This window comes from Mustela putorius, unplaced genomic scaffold (genome assembly GCF_011764305.1).
Source record: "Mustela putorius furo isolate JIRA1106 unplaced genomic scaffold, ASM1176430v1.1 tig00003845_pilon_pilon_pilon, whole genome shotgun sequence".
Classification (NCBI taxonomy): Eukaryota; Metazoa; Chordata; class Mammalia; order Carnivora; family Mustelidae; genus Mustela; species Mustela putorius.
The window spans coordinates 53,431,165-53,448,740 of record NW_025421998.1 but is presented as its reverse complement, the minus strand read 5'-3'; the positions used below and the strand labels follow the sequence as shown (position 1 = coordinate 53,448,740).

Sequence of the window (17,576 nt, the reverse complement as noted above, 5' to 3'; positions counted from 1 at the left end):
AATGACCCCTTAAAAACTTATTCTAATGGCCATTTTTACCCTAATGAAAAAACTGTAGAAGAAACTCCTACTAGCACTTAGAAGGCAAACATAATGGAGTCTAAGTAGGCCATTACTGAGCCTTTATAAGGAGGTGTAGCATGTCATTTCCTAAGGGACTGAAACTAGTTTCATAGGGTAGGCTTTATTTATGAAAACAGCTTGGGATTTTTCTTGATTAATCTTGGCATCAATTACTTAGTAATGACAAATCAGTTACATATAAAAAGGTGAAAATTCCACAGGGGCTATTTCAGAATCTCTCCTTTTCTAGTGGCTTGGAGGGAACGCCAACCTGAGAAGCAGATAATGCGTTTCTGATAAGTCACTCTGAAATGGTATCTCATGCTTGGGTACATGTGTATTAATCTGGAGCTTACAAAAGGTTATCAGTTTTGATATATAAATAACCCTAACATATTAATAAAGTCATACTTATCAATGAAATGAAACATAGCCTAGCTGCTCCCACAGTCGTCTCTGGGGAGACACTGTGTGATGCTAAATGAAAAATAATTGCTCAAAAAGTTCTCATCAAACGGGATGCAGTGATAAATACATCCAGGCATGAGCGGCACAGCTATACAGCTACCGCTGTACCTTGCTATAAGCAAATCAGATTTCACATTTCCACTATTGGAAGAAATTAAGGCAAGATAATTATCCTATAAAAGGCTCCCTTTGATTTTTACAAAGCGCCACAATAGAGCTCTATTAACTATTCAATCACATTTACACTACACTGAGATTTATAGGATATCAACTGTCAAAACTTCTCCAGGTCCAAGAGAAATGGTTTTCGGTGAAGTCCAGGTACAGGACGGGAACTTGAGAGAGCATCTCCGGGCGGTGGGGACAGCGGGCACTAGGGCACGATGGTAAACAAGTGTGAGTTACTGGAATTGAAGGCACAAGGACCTCAGCTACCTCTGAGCTGCTTGTTCAACCACAAGGCAGCTGCCAGAAGCAGAATCTTAGTGTCCGGAGCTCACTGGGGCAGTGGGGGTGGTGAGGGGTAGTGAGGGGAGAGACTGAGCTCTCAAGGCTGACCGCCTGGATCTGTAGCCCAGCTACACCATTTTTTTTTTAATTTTTATATAAACATATAATGTATTATTAGCCCCAGGGATACAGGTCTGTGAATCACCAGGTTTACAGACTTCACAGCACTCACCATAGCACATACCCTTTCCAATGTCCATAACCCCACCACCCTCTCCTGACCCCCTTCCCCCCAGCCACCCTCAGTTTGTTTTGTGACATTAAGAGTCTCTAATGGTTTGTCTCCCTCCTGATCCCATCTTGTTTCATTTATTCTTTTCCTACCCCTTAAACCCCCCACGTTGCCTCTCCACTTCCTCATATCAGGGAGATCATATGATAGCTGTCTTTCTCTGATTGACTTATTTTGCTAAGCACAATACCCATAATACCTGTAGTTCCATCTAGATTGTTGCAAATGGCAAGATTTCATTTCTTTTGATGGCTGCATAGTATTCCATTGTATATATATATATACACCACATCTTTTTTTTTTTTAAGATTTTATTTGTTTATTTGACAGAGAGAGAGAGAGAGAGAGATCACAAGTAGGCAGACAGGCAGGCAGAGAGAGAGAGAGAGAGAGAGAGGAGGAAGCAAGCTCCTTGCTGAGCAGAGAGCCCAATGCAGGGCTTGATCCCAGGACCCTGAGATCATGACCTGAGCTGAAGGCAGAGGCTCAACCCACTGAGCCACACAGGTGCCCCCTACCACATCTTCTTTATCCATTCATCTGTTGATGGACATCTAGGTTCTTTCCATAGTTTGGCTATCCAGACACACCATTTTTTAACTGCTGCCTAGGGTGAGTTGCTTCACTTCTCTGTGCTTTAAGTTTCTCACAAACCTCCTAGGATTGTTGAGGATGAGATGATTTCTCCTGCAGAAAGTGTTTGGATTATTCTCTGACCTACGACAACTTCTCAATAAATGCTAGCCAGCACAGAGTTGGTTGAAGCCCAAGAATTGGGGTCAGATCCTGGCTCCGCTGATCTGTGCATTTCCTCAAGGCAGTAGAGTCCTGCAGGGACCAAGGGCTGGTGGCCAGTGCTCTGCTGGGTACAACAAATTCTGCCTCCACCCCCTGGCCTTTGGTGTCAGTGGAGCAGAGGCCTATGCAGGGATGACCAGGGGTTAAAACCTCCAGAGAGCCAGAGAAGGGGAAAAGGGGTTTGCCCGAGGGGGCAGGTGAGAGCTGCTTCATGGACCCACAGAGGCAGGAGCACAAGTCTTGGAGAGAACACCCACCTGGTCCACAAGCAAATGCTGCCCTTGTACAAACTAGCTCCACAGGGCAGGACTTGAGTATGACCAAACCAGGAGATAGGATCCTGCAGCCCCTTAAAAGCCTCCAACAATTTCTGCTAGGGGTCAACCACACCACATAGCAAAGGGAGTAAAAAAAAAAAAAAAAGTCTATATTGTCAAATATAAACAGTTTAAAATTTCACATATAAATTATGTATACATCTTCATAGCTTGGGTTAAAAATAGATGTTAAAACACAGTGAATTCAGAGGAAGACACTATTATCCTCGGCAATGGCAGAAACGGAAGGTCCAGATCTTTGCTGAAAATTCTTTCCACCGTACTTCATAAAAAAGTCCCTTAGGGTTGCTAAGAGATGCTGTACATTTGAACATGACCAGATGAAACTCAGTGCTGTTGTACAACACACCATGGCAAATGACATGCTAAAAGGGCATATTTATTTCTTGCTTACATAAGAGATCACTGGGGCCCCTGCCTCAGGAAGGGGCCACACCATGACACCTTGAAGCACCATCTTCACACCAACATCCAGCTCACAAACAAAGGATCTTTGGCTCTTCGGCCTTTGCAAATGTGTTCCCTACCATCAGCTGTGTTGCCCGGCCCTTCTTCAGATGGGCTGTTCGCATGATCACAGGAATCTAAGACCCTCTAGTTTGGAAACTTAGTAGCCCAAGTTTTCAGGCTCCTGAGGACTCTTTAATTTATTCTTCAAGAGTCTGGGACTGGAATAGTGTCCTGGAGAAGAGCAGGAACTCACCAGAGCTCTGGTTATATACTGGCCCCTCAAATCAAGATACAGCCTCTCTCGTCATTCACAAGTGGCCCGGAAAAATGGCCCAAGTTACAACATGCTGAGTGGCAGCGAATGTCGATGGTTTCTGAATCCGTATGTTTGCAAATATATACAGGCTGCCAACATGCAAGGATGGGGTCGCAGGGGTGGAAGACAACAAGCTCGGGGCACGTGGGTGGCTCAGTCTGGTAAGCTTCTACCTTCAGCTCGGGTCATGGTCCCAGGGTCCTGGGATTCAGCTGCGCATCGGGCTCCCTGCCCGGCGGGGAGCCTGCTTCTCCTTCTGCCTCTGCCTTCCACCCCCCAGACTCACGCTCTCTCTCAAATAAATAAAACCTTAAAAAAGTAAAAAAAGACAAGAAGCTCATCCAATGCAAGTGAGAGGATGAGAGAGAGAAAATCGAAAGGATTTTATCCATGAAAGTGATAAAGGAATAAGTATGATCTAAAGGTGGGTTGTCAAAAGTTACCTTCCAGTAATCTCTGGGAATCAGACTGAATTTCGGAGATAGTCCCACATTTTCCTATCATTTTCTAGAAGTTGAGTAATAGACCGTTTGGGTATATTTTCAATGATGTTCACTTTAAATAATTTTAAGCTAAGCGACTTAAGTAATTTTAAGTTAAGTGATTTAAATAATTTAATTCTGAATAAATTTAATTCATTTCCTGTTTGCTTTTTCCTTTTCTATGCACTTCATTCCTTTTTATGCATTTCATCCCTTTCTAATAAGAAAAAGGTCTTGATTATTTTTTAGAAATTTTCTTCTATTTCCCATTCTTTCTCTGTTTCTCAAGATCTCAACAGACACATGTGAACTGTCCAGCATTCATCTAGTAAATCTACTTAGGACTGAGAAGTAGAATAGTATTTGGTTTTGACAGCCAGTCCCATGTTCATGTGATTTTAAGGATGTTTGTGTGACTTGGTATGTTCTGTATCTGTTAAGTGTGGATATAAAAATTTTTTTTAGAGTAGCTCAGTGAATTTCAACAAAATATCTAAGAAGCTTACATGATAATGACACTACCTTTAGTTCTTAAACGAATCGTGCAGAGACACTATAAACAAAATATTTTATCATCTCTACTATCCACAATAACTTAGGATTTCCCACAATATGAATTAAGAAAATGGATTTCCTAATTCTGGTCACTGAAAGAGCCTAAAAGCAATGACCTATCAGTAGCAATGAGCACACCTAGCATCACTGTCTTGGATTCTAAATACCATTCCTTACATGAAAAGTTGCTCCTTCTGGCTCCGTGGAGCAATGACTGAATTGGGTGAAGGAAAGAAAGAACGAAAGGGGCCTGAATCATGCTGGTTAGCCTGAAAGTCAAGCGCTACAAGACTGGCTGAGGATGAAAAGTGAAAAAGAACAAGTAAGGGGCTGCCTGGAAAGGGCTCTTGTTGGCACATTTGGGACAAAGGTAGCGTTCAGTATGATCATGTTGCTAATGCATTATAACCCATTGAACTAAAAAAAAAGAAACCATGAACAGAAAATGATGTCCATTAAGAAAGAAAGGGGGAGTGGGACTGAGAAAGCGAGAGAAAAAGAAAGGGAAGAGGAGGGGTGAGGGAGGGGATTAGGAGGAAAGAGGAGGAGGCACTTTTTATAGGGAAATGTCACCTCATCTATGTAAATAGAAAGGAATGAATTAGGGAGTCACCACTTGCAACCACCATTGGGTCACTCTTCTAGGCATCTGACTGATTACCCTCAAAACTATCAATGTCATGAAAGAAAAATGTGGGTGGATATTCTGCATTAAAGGAGAAAATATAGACAAGTAGATGCAATGCATGATCTTTATTGTGACAGTGGATTAAAAAGAAAAGAAAAGAAAAAGCCTACCAAGGAAATTTCTCAGTTAACTGAGAAAATTTGAAAAATTATTGTTTATCAGATACTACTGTATCCAGAACTAATATCTTAGGTATGTTAATTGTACTGGCTTCACATAGGACAATTTCCTAGTTCTTAGGGAATAGATACTCAAGTACTCAGTGGTGAAGAGGCTTAATGTCTTCAGATAATTTTGCAAAAGTAAGTAAAAGGAGAAAATATGCCTCTACAGCCATGAGAGAGAGAGTGTGTGTGTGCACATTCAGAGAGAAAGTACATGTAGTAAGACACTAACAAGTGGTACTGCAGGGAAAAGTATATAGTGTACTAGTACCATTTCAAATTTTCTATAATTTTCAACACTTTCAAATTAAAAAGTTGGGGGAAACTGAGACCAAAGATACTGGTTTGGAAAACTGGTTTGATTATTTTACCTCAGAAGGTAATTAAGGATTCAATGAGTCAATATATGCAAAGCTATCCCATAATTAAAATTATGACATTAAAGTAAGGTAGCAATATATCCAATAAATATGAAGTGAAAACATATTCCTTAATCCAAAAAATACAGGTTTTTTTTGTAGTTCGTTTAAAGATTCTGGGGGCACCTCGGTGGCTCAGTTGGTTGGATATCTGCCTTAAGCTTGGGTTGTGATCCCAGGGCTCTGCGATGGAGCCCCACATCCAGCTCCCTGCTCAGCCTGCTTCTCACTCCTCTCCCTGCTCATGGTCTCTTCTCACTATATCTGTCTCTTTCAAATAAATAAATAATCAAAAAAAATAAATAAAGATTCTGGTGATAGGAGGTATAAGTATAAAAATATCCTTTAGAGAAAATTTCCATTGTTTTGGTTAATGTTTCTGTGGTCACACACATGAAAATTAAAACTTAACCACTGACCTTAGATCAAGCAAAAACCCTCCATAAAAATAAAGTGTAATGGTGAAGACAGAGTTGTGTAACTTTTGTAAGAATGCAAACTGTTTTTTTCTAATCGAGTAAGACTCTGACTTACTAGATAAAAGTCCTTCTTGAAATAAGGATTTAGATAGCTTTTATTAGCACGAATCTCCATGTGATGTTGCTGAGACCATGGGAATTGTGAGGTTCATGACTGAAGTCAGAGCACACCCAGAGAGATGAGGGGCCCCTTGAAGGAAAGGGGGTGTGGAGATGCCTCTGCTCTCTTTATGGTAGGGGATCAAGGGGTACTAGAGATACTCTGTTAGCCAGCCCCAAACCCATAGAAACATCCTAGAGGACAGTCCAAATCCTAGCTAGGGAAAGGACCTATTAGCTCAACAAGAACTCTCCATTTTAGGCTTTTGAAAATGACTCTGCCCCCAGAAAGATCCAATAAAATGCTGTTAAACACAGAAGCCTGGGCATGGCTCTACTTTGCTGTGGACTCAAGGAATGAGACCTGTAGGAACAAATCAGGAACCAGAGAAAGCAGCCTAGAGAAGTGCATCAGCCAAGCACCTGGCAGGGAACAGCAGTTATCCTTAAATCAGGGTAACAGGGAAGAATCTAGAAGGATATTGGCAAAGGTGGATATGGAGCAGGGAACCGAAGGGAGAAAGCTATGCCACAGGTATTAACTGAGGACTGGTTAGTGGACCTGTGCCTGCAGGGACAAGGGAATGAAGGACTGTCACAATGTGGAAGGGACTGATCTTACAGAGACATTTTAGAGGAGAGTGACCTGCCATTGAAGGACATAGTTATCCTGATGTGACACCGCGGGGAGGGAGCCAGGGAACTCAATAGCCTGACCTCACTATCCTCTCTCTCCCTCTCATTTCCTGCCAGGGCTCCTCATGGGCCAAACCAACCAGAAGCTAGAGGGCAAGGAGCCCAGGGAAGTGGCTCTGGGGTTAGCCTGGACAGCCTAGACAGCCTCCGGGTCACAGAGTGGGTCACAGAGTAGGGTGGAGGGTAACAGAAGATTCTGATCCCAGTAGCACACCAGGCCCAAGCATGTGTCACTTGCGGAGATCAAACATCATTTCCGCAGCTCACAGTGGGAAAGCTAGAGGCGCCAACGCATGACCTCCAGGATGAATTCTGGAAAGTGCAAGCATCTGAACAGTAAGCAGGTAGGCACAGTCAACCTGCTCTGAATCAAAGCATTACCGCTATTTGTGTATGGCTATTCTATGGGTATGTACAAACATACATGCATTTATATGACATATTAATATATTTATAGAAATGATTTATTTTTATCTCAGTGCTCCATATGAACTAGTATTGTTTTTCACTTATTCAACAAACACTGAGTTCTTAACATGTACAAGGTGTGAATAGGGTAATGTTCCTGTAAAACTGACAAAGGCATACAGGTGCTAATTTCATTATATTAGCCTGCTCAATTAGCTTTCAATTTATTTACTAATACTGTATCTTCAAGTGATCACATAAAATTTCAGATTTTATTTTTTTATTTTTTTTTAAGATTTTGTTTATTTCACAGAGGTCGCAAGTAGGCAGAGAGGTGGGCACAGGGTCGGGGGTGGGGGGGAAGCAGGCTCCCTACTGAGCAGAAAGCCTGATGCGGGGCTTGATCCCAGGGCCCTGAGATCATGACCCAAGCTGAAGGCAGAGGCTTAACCCACTGAGCCACCCAGGCGCCCCAAAATTTCAGTTTTTAAAACTAAAACTGAAAAAAGAAATACAACAAAATAAAAACAAAACCGAAATAGATTTAAAACTGAAATAAGCATTTCTCCAGAGAAAATATGTAAATGGCCAACAAGCACATGAAAAGATGCTTGATATGACTAATTATTAGGGAAATGTAAATCAAAACCAGAGTGACATACATTTTCACACCCATTAGGATGGCTGTCATAAAAAAATAGAGAAAATTACAGGCGTTGGTGAGAATGTGCAGAAATTAGAATCTTGTACACGGCTGGAGGGAATGCAAAATGGTGCAGCCACTATGGAAACCAGTATGGTGGATCCAGTGAAAATTAAAAATGGAATTACCACACAATCTTGAAAGTCCACTTGTGGGTATATATCCAAAATAACTGGAAGGACTCAAAGATACACCTGTATGCCCATGTCCACAAAAGCATTATTTGCAACTATCAAAAGGTAGAAGGAGCCCAAGTATCTACCAGCAGATGAACGGATAAGCAAGACGTGCTGCATATGTACAAGGGAGCATCATTCAGCCTTAAAAAGGAAGGGAATTCTGGAACATGCTAGAACATGGATGAAGTCTGAAGGCATTATGCTAAGTGAAATAAGGCCACCACAAAAGACAATTACCATATGATTCCAGTTACAAGAGGTATGCAGCAGGATCAGATTCAGAGAGGGAGAAAGGAGAAAGGGACAGAGGGCAGGGCGTATTGGGTGCTTACTGTTTAATGGGTATGGGGCTTCCACTGGGGAGGATGGAGAAAGTTACGGAGACAGTTAGGGGGTGATAGTTGTTTCACAATGTGAATGTACTTACTGCCACTGAACTGTTCACTTAAACATGGTGAAAATGTTTTCTGTTACGTATATTTTACCACAATTAAAAAAAAAAAAAAAAGCAGTACTCACGGATTCCAGCCCAAATCCTGTGGGTTCACATACAGAATCCCTGCTCTGGAAACAGTAGCTGGGGTTGCAGTCCGCAAGTGGTGGATCTCAAAGAGCAGCCTCATGGAAGGGGTGAGGGCTATGCGCTCATTGCTGGCCAAGGTCAGCACCTGGACAGAGCAGCACAGTGTGAAAGAGGTGCTGCCACTGGGGGGCAAAGGCTATGCAGCGAACTCAGAACACCAAGTACTCCCTCTCCCTGGCCAACCCCCTCAGTATAAGTGCCAAAAGTGATGAGCTCGCTCTCCCAAGTTGGAAAAGTGGTGTGAATAAAGATCTCAGTTAATCCCAGATGAGAGCTCACTGACCCCTGAGGAACAAACTCACCAACACGGACTCATTCATGCCAAACACTAAGTGTCTGCAGTAATTACTACTGAACAGAAGATATTTGTTCTAAGATTTGATTACATGAAAAGGCCTGAATACCACAAAAAAACAAACTTTCTTTAGAATCTGAAATACCACAATTATCAATTGTGCTAGAGAAACTCATGCAAGTATAAAGATCTCAGACCTACATTTTATGATGAACAGTGTCTTAAAGCGGAAAGCGGTAATTACCGCTAATTTAAGGGGGTTCGTAATTCTGTTCTGTAGCAAGGATGATTGCCTATTTCTTTCTCCTAACCCTAACCATAGACCCTGTGTTGCTTTAAGTGGTGTCTCACGGGCCTGGACTATCATGTTTTGTCTTTGCTGGGAATGCTGGATTAGCCACAGCAAAAATGCTTAGAAATGCATTTACACTCATTCTATAGCCATAGGAATTACTTAATTCTAATAGCTAAATTCCATCAATTTACACGGGCACAAACTCACCCTTTTATTGTCCAAGTACTGCATATATAACCAAAGATAATAATTTGTCTGGTCAGACAAATTAGAGTTCTAATGGTTAGACACCATTGGAAAATGGTGAGGTGTGTATGAACTCAATTCTCAGGTATCCATCCTTCTTTAAAGGTGGTTAAATTTATGCAGACAAGAAAAACGTTATTTCCCTTCAACTCTTTAACAACGAAATTAAGAGCATTATCAGGATAGTGCCACTTATCAAAATAGCAATTACATGAAGAACATTGGGCTAATGATTAAAAACTGGTATTCCAATGAACAAGTGAACAGATCTTCTTACACTCCGGGTGTGGTATTTGTTTAGCACTAAGGTATTATTCACCTTGTTGTCATCCATGACGGTATTTAGTGACTCAATCCACATGGGATCAATATCTCCATCCAGGATGATCCATTTTGGTCCTTCGTGCTTAAGATTTGCTTGTTCTCGCAGAATGGATGAGAAGAGACCTACACATTCAGAGTAAATGATCCACAAGAAAAAATGCTCCATACCATTCCCCATCAGGGAACTACAAATCAAAACCACAATGAGATACTACTTTATGCCAGTTAGAAAGGCTAAAATTAACAAGTCATGGAAAAACAAATGTTGGCGAGGATGCAGTGAAAGGGGAACCCTCCTACACTTTTGGTGGGAATGCAAGCTGGTGCAGCTACTCTGGAAAACAGTATGGAGGTTTTTCAAGAAGTCAAAACTAGCGCTACCCCATGACCCAGCAATTGCATTACTGGGTATTTACCCCAAAGATACAGATGTAGTGAAATGAAGGGGCACCTGCACCCCAATGTTCAAAGCAGCCATGTCCACAGTCACTAAACTGTGGAAGGAGCCAAGATGCCTTTCAACAGATGAGTGGATAAAGAAGATGTGGTCCAGGGGCGCCTGGGTGGCTCAGTGTGTTAAAGCCTCTGCTTTCGGCTCAGGTCATGATCCCAGGGTCCTGGGATCGAGCCCAGAATCCGGCTCTCTGCTTGGCTGGGAGCCTGCTTCCCTTCCTCTCTGTGATCTCTGTCGGTCAAATAAATAAATAAAATTCAAAAAAAAAAAAAAAGAAAAGAGAAAAGAAGATGTGGTCCATATACACAATGGAATATTACTCAGCCATCAGAAAGGATGAATACCTACCATTTACAATGACATGGATGGAACCAGAAGGAAATCATGCTAAGTGAAATAAGTCAGTCAGAGAAAGACAATTATCATATGGCTTTGCTCATATTCAGAATATAAGGAATAGTACAGAGGATCATAGGAGAAGGGAGGGAAAACTGAATGGGAAGAAATCAGAGAAGGAGGGAAAGCATCAGAGACTCCTGACTCTGGGAAACAAAATGAGAGTTGCAGAAGGGGTAGTGGGAGGCGGATGTGGTAATAGGGTGAGAGGCATTAAAGAGGGCACGTGATGTGAGGAGCACTGGGTCTTATACTCAACTAATGCATCGCTAAACCCTACATCAAAAACTAATGATGTACTATATGTTGGCTAATTGAATTTTTAAAAAGCTAATAGAGTATGGAGTTACATGCTCTTTATTTCTAAAATAAACCATTATTTCTATAGGAAGCTCTTTTATTAAGTAAATAAATTTGCTGGGGCTTCTGGCGGCTCAGTCAGTTAAATGTCTGCCTTCGGCTCAGGTCACCATCCCAGGGTCTGGGATCGAGCCCTGCGTGGGGCTTCCTGCTCAGCAGAGAGCCTACTTCTCCCTCTCCCTGCCGCTCTGCCCGCTTACACACTCTCTCTCTCAAATAAATAAATAAAGTCTTAAAAAAGGGTAAATAAATTTGCTGTACATTGGCTTCCTCTTTCTGATGGGCAATGTGGGATACCTTTTGAGCTACACCTGGACTGCAGACCAATGAACAAGTTTCACTCCCGTGAGGATATGCCTGACCTTCTCTGAGGCTTTCCCACATGTCAAATAAAGATAGTAGCTTCCTCGAAGAACAGGTGTGGGGACTTATAGGGGCTAACATACATGTATGTTACACCAAAGAAAGACATTATCCTTTTCCATGTACATACATTATCTATTTTAGGCCAAATACTAGTTTATTTTACCTTTCTCTGTTTTTCTACAACAATATTCATGGGATAGAATTCTGAAGCTAATTCAGAGGTGTTTTACATTTTTTTGAGAAACTTGGTGATTGGCTTAGTAGTTTATAAGATGAGAAGACAAAAACATTTAAGATTTATTTATCTTACAGTGGGCAGAAGGAGCAGAGAGAGAGAGAGAGAGAATCCTTAAGCAGACTCCCCAAAGAGCATGGAGACGGACATGGGGCTCGATCCTAGGACCCTGAGATCATGACCTGAGCTGAAACCAAGAGTTGGATGGCCAACCGACTAAGCCGCCTAGGCACCCCGATAAAAATATTTTAAACCCACAGTCCTTTTCAGGTATTACGTATATTACATGATGTATGTAATAATCACTGCTTTTTCAAAACTCAAGTATATAATATTGTAAGAAAAACTGTTTTGATGCACATACGTGGAATGTTTCGTTTCGTTTTGTCCAAAAATAAATGACAGTATGCAAAACCTACTACTATGACTCATTAAAAACAAACAAACAAAAAACGGCCACCTTTCCTAATGATCACAGATCTGAATGGCTTACACAGGTTTTCAGCATAAACTGGTATTAGTCCTTTCATGCCACAATCCTTTAAAAAAAAAAAAATGACAGAAAGGCCAAGAACCAGTTTCGATTGTCCCCAAATTATAGAAATAGGCACACACATGGTAAGAAAACCAAGAAGGGTGAGGCGTGCTCCTATGGACAGAATCCTCAGTGAAGCCTTCTCTGAGGTGGCACCAAGACCAGATACTTCCTTACCTTAAGACACACACATTACCTATAGTGCTGCCAACAGCAGGACCATCAAGGGCAGAGGCCCCGCAATGGGAAGACGCTTGGCATGTTCAAGGCAGAGCAAGGAGGCCAGAGTGCATGGATGATGGTAGGTGAGGAACAGAGCATAGGAAACGAGACCAGAGCTGAGGGAGGAGGGATCTAATCACACAGAACCTCGTAAACCTGGGATTAAGGCTGGATTCTAAGGGAGATGGAACCCACTGGAAACTGCAAGCAGAGAATTTGTATTTTCAGGAGCGCCCTCTGTTGTGTGGGAAATGAACTGCAAGGAGACAAGAGCGGGGATGACCGCACAAATACAGACAATAGGTGATGACAGTCCAGGCTGACGGGAGCAGCAGAGAAGGCAAAGGGTACTGGAAGACAACAGATTAAAGGTAAAGCCTATAGGATTTGCTATGAGGCTAAATGCACAGCTTGAAAGGGAGAAAGGACTCAAAGATGGTGCCCAGGTTAGTGCATTTACTGAAACGGGAAGTAAGATTTTAACAAGAGGATCTGTTTGTCTGCAAACACTTTCAGGACAAGGAACATGTCCCATTAACTTCTGTCTCTGGCGCCTACAATAGTGTCTGTCTGAAACTCAGAGTCTGTGTCTTGCATCCCATACTTCACAGATTCTCTTGAGGCGTTCAAGTTCACTTCTTGCCTGCTTCACAAGGGGGCCCCGACATAAATGACATGGGATAAAATACACAGCTGTGTGCAAACTTGCCGAATACAAATTGACCACTTATTCAAATCTGGTTTTAATTTATCGGTTATAAATGCTGCTGTGAGCTGCTCCATTTCCGATAATGCTGACACATAAACAATAAATCTACAACTCTGACTGAAATTGGCCTGAACTGAGAAATGGTTTTCTGGGTAAGAAAAACGTTAGCACTTGTAAAGGGGAACTACTACTTGCCATCTTTCCATTCTCGAGTAGCGTGATGTATGAAACCAAAGAGTTCATCTGTTGTCACAGCTTTGGGGTTTAAGTCAGTCCAAGTAGGTTTCTGTTTTGTGTTAACATATGTTCGGTTCAATGTTCTCAAAATCTGAAGGGAAGAAGGAAAAAGCTAAGAAAATTAATACTCCCGTAAAGGAAATGGAAAGCAAATCATTTATAAAGGATTTTTCTTCTTCATGGTACGTTCCTAGACATCCTGAGTATCATCAGTATGGGGGAAAATGGGCATGTGCACATTTTTGTTCCCATCTTGAAAAATGTAATCCTACCGTCTCTAAGGATCTCTTCACTGGATTCTTGGAACCATGTAGACTAAAGGAAGTCACTCTATCATTTAATATTTTTAGCCACATGGGCAAATAAGTCAACAAGTGTTCATTCATGTGGGGGAATCCACGCTGCTTGTACGTAGGTGCAGGAGAATGGCTTAGAGGATGTTAAGACAGAGATGGCTGGGCCTAATCCCGGAGAGTCTAAGGCAGCAGGTCTAGGGTGAGACTGAGGATGTGGATGGCTAATAATGTCCCAGGTGATGCCCGTGATGTTCCAATACCCGGTGACCTAGAGCCGAGGTTCTCAGATGGAGATGGTCTGCACTTGAGGAAGAGGGCGTGCTACTCAACAGAGGCCATGGGTGCTACTCAAGAGCCTGCGGTGAATGTACGGGGCGGCCTCCATGACCAAGAGTAATCTGAGCCAGCACGGCAACCATGAGCATAGCTGAGAAACTCTGATCGAGATGCCTGAGAAGAAGAAGGCTTGGGTAAGATTCACCGGGTAGACGCTTTTTCTAGGTCTGTTTAAGTAATTGACACCCTAGCTCCGTCATCTCCCCCAAATATCCTTTTTGCCTTCTCTGAAAAGCCACCGCTACTATTTTAGAGCTGCATCATCCTAATCGACCCACAGGTCTCCAGAGGACTGATCAACAACCGCCAAGTACTTTGGAAGAGTAAGTGGCTATGTAACCCGGCCCTGAGCCCCAGTGTTCTAGTTCTATCAGCTTAAGTAAAGGTTGGCTGGGACACAATCAGCGGAGACTAGATGAAAGAAATTGAATGCCTTAGGAATATTAAGCTTGTATTTTTAGAAACCATTAATCTACTGGAAATTATAGAATTTAATTTTATCCTTCCCTGAACCATGGCCCACATCTGAAACTTCCTCTAACAAAATAATTACAGGTCTATCAGTTATCCACTTCAATATTTCAATTATTACATTTTTCACTAGAAAATTCTGATACCAGGCCTCCCTTTGCAATTGTTTCCACTTTGGGTTCAGATCTAAATCCTGGCAAGTTCTATACACACCCATGCTCTAAAGTCTCATATGCCCAGTCTGATTATTTTTAGTCCTTGGCTACTCAGTATGTTTATACCCAAGCACCCTGAATTAAAATGCAGGCAGTTCTGCATAGACTGTCTGCCAACCAAGAAAATAAGTATGTTGCCAGGATTATCGGTAAGATCAAACAAAATCAAGCAGTGAGGTAAAAATGGAGATAATAATACCCAGAGCATACCATCACCGTGCACAATAAAACACACGTGAGGCATCCAGCATAGCACATAACAGGTACCTCCAAAATGTGGGATTTGCTGTCTCCCTTGCTTTTCAACATTTCTTTTGCCCCTATAGAGGGCTCTCTTTCTGAGAAAGTACTGAAGGAAAATATTTGGGTTTTTCTTACTGATATGGGAAGGAGAATCTAAAATAACTTGGGAGAGAGAAAAAAGTAGTTTTGATGAATATGGAAAGCCCAATATTCTCTCAGCTTACTCTTCCTATTTCAGCACAAGGTTCTATGTGTTGCACTCTCCCTGCCACTAATATGGGAATTAAAAAAAAGCATCCCTGGATCAAAAAAGCTGTATTAGAGTCTCAGATTCTAACTCAAAATTATGGGGGACTTCGGCAAAGGGAATGCTTAAATAGAAATGAAAATATGCCCGACCAAAACGTGTTCCTTCCAGGGGTGAAAACAAACGGGCAATTTACCATACCTTACTCTTGCCCGTGCCTGCATTTCCAACCACAAAGACCGAGTGCCGCACAGCCAACAGCTCCTCCAGCTGGACGACCTGTGACCAAACAGTCACCAGTTCCTTCAGTGATTTGGTCATTTCAAAAGAAAGCAAAAAAACACAACCACGAACCTCACCCCCCAGCCCTGAAAACAAAAACAAAACCCCACCCGTTTTCAGGCTTAATTCTTGGCTGACAACTCAAGCCAGCTCCCACCAACAAAATGACGTTCCAGAAGAGTTCAAAGAGATGACCCGTGCCAACCACAGTTTCTCCTGAATCTCCCCAAGTACAACATGGGGGGATGAACGGAGAGAAACCATTCCTTGGCGAGTCACTGCTACAGGTGGGGCAAGGTACACTAGTCCTCGGCACATGGAAGGCATGACTTACAAAACCACTGCCTCTTCACAAAGTGTTGAACCAAAACAGTACGAGGCTACTGACCTACACCTGGGCAACGACTTAGCTTCTTCAGGATATCTAAAGTAGATACTCTCTAAGCGTGTTTTAACATCTGCGTATTCACTACCCCCAAATTGAGCATGTGTGGGCACAAGCCCTTAAGTCAGATGTCATACGTGTCAACATTTCTTTCCCCACTAAAAGCAAGTACTAAGGATTTACTTGTAAGTTTCTCAAAGGTGGAGAGAAAAAAGAGCAAAAGGGATTTCTGGTGCATGTCACCAGGAGCAGCAAAGAAATTTTTGTGGCCTGAAGAAAAGTATGCTCACACTTAGAAGCGTGACTGAATCGTATCCCTACTCAAGAATGGAACTCTAAAATAATTATTTGTATTTAACTGGCGTAAAGCCTGTCAATTTAGAATGCTTTAGAGAAAATATTAAGATTGCATAAAGGTCCGCGGAATACGTAAGTTCATGTTTTGGTTAAAGACCACTGAAATGCAGTCGTTCTCACGGCAAATCCCTAGAGCTGCTATGAGAAGCACACGCTGCTTTTACCTTAAGAATGAAGCTCTCCTCGGGCTGCAGGTGGAGCTCCAAGGTGGCCTGCCTGACTGTCTGTTCCAAGTGTGGCGTCCTCCTCCGGGCCACGTCCAGGGCGGGAAAAAGGTCACCAACCAGGCCCAGAAACACGGGAAGGTCGTCTGTCACTATTTTAGGCAAATTGAAGTCCCTCAGTGCTCTCATGAGTACCTAGAAAGAAAACACTTTATTGAGGAAGCCAATACAGGGTGTACCAGACACGTTATTTTCAAACCTTGTACCCAAAGCACAGGCTATTGATACTGGTCCTCCCTTAGGATGGCGTCCTATCTACAGGAAGGGTAAATGCTGCCAAGCTCATGTATCAGAACACCAGAAGGCTCTGCTGGTATCCCAAACCTCAGACTCAAGTCAGGGAGCAGGCTCTGTTCCGGCAACTGTTTTGATCTTGACAAAGAGTCTAAGGCTCTTCCCTCTTTAATCCTCAAACTCCAGGATATAATTAACCAGGCCTATCAGCTCATTGTCTTCAAAGAGAATCTCTGCGAACCGAACCCTTTTTAGTGTGGGTATTTGTTCTTGTATTGGCTGAAAACCAAAGAGGGCTTTAGATTTTAAAAGCAGTAACTTGAACATCAGCACGACTTTTACAGAAAGAGATAAGCGATGCAAAAACACTGATAACATAGCAAAGAAAGGCAAGAAAATCCTACCCAGCAGAGAATTATGACTGAGAGGAAGAGGAAAGCATTTTGGAAGTAGAAATTATGTAAGTGTCCTTTAACACGAAAAGAAACTCACAGGAATAGATTGTTTTCAACTTCTGAAGCCATACAGAATATATACAGTGCTTCAGAGCCACTGTTCTCACTCTTTAATAAAGGAAAAATGCTTCCAAAAAAATTAGAGAAGGCAGCAGTTATTGTTCTATCCCCCAGCTGGGATCGAACACCGCCCCAGCCGCTGTGACTAACCACCTGAGCATTTCACTGGTGTCAGGTGACCACTCTTCCCGTTCCATTCCTCACGCTCATCTTATGCCCACGAAAGAGACGCACTTCACCCCGTGAGATTATGTTTTCACTGACTTTTCAGGATTAATTTCCCAAATCAATTAATCAGATTTTCTAAATGTTCCTCAGAGGAAATCAACCGGTGATTGCTGAATTATGTGATTATGATGGCTAAAATATTTTCTGTAGCTGCTACCTCAGAAGCGCCTAGAAAGCCCCCTTTTCCTTCCTGTAGTCATATCCTTAATAACGTAAGAAATGCCCGTCCTCGGGATGTT

At 42.3% G+C, this 17,576-nt stretch overlaps 1 protein-coding gene across 2 annotated transcripts in view; it reads right to left on the bottom strand.

The window, feature by feature from the left end:
• Positions 1 to 17,576, bottom strand: part of DNAH11 (dynein axonemal heavy chain 11) — a 321,410-nt gene that overhangs the window by 162,940 nt on the left and 140,894 nt on the right. For both annotated transcript variants that reach the window (XM_013051673.2, XM_045062769.1), the window contains 5 exons: positions 16,301 to 16,495; positions 15,314 to 15,391; positions 13,263 to 13,395; positions 9,786 to 9,913; positions 8,567 to 8,715 (listed from right to left, as the gene is read on the bottom strand). In XM_013051673.2, the coding sequence (XP_012907127.1) occupies positions 8,567 to 8,715; positions 9,786 to 9,913; positions 13,263 to 13,395; positions 15,314 to 15,391; positions 16,301 to 16,495 (683 nt within the window). The remainder of the gene's footprint in view (positions 1 to 8,566; positions 8,716 to 9,785; positions 9,914 to 13,262; positions 13,396 to 15,313; positions 15,392 to 16,300; positions 16,496 to 17,576) is intronic.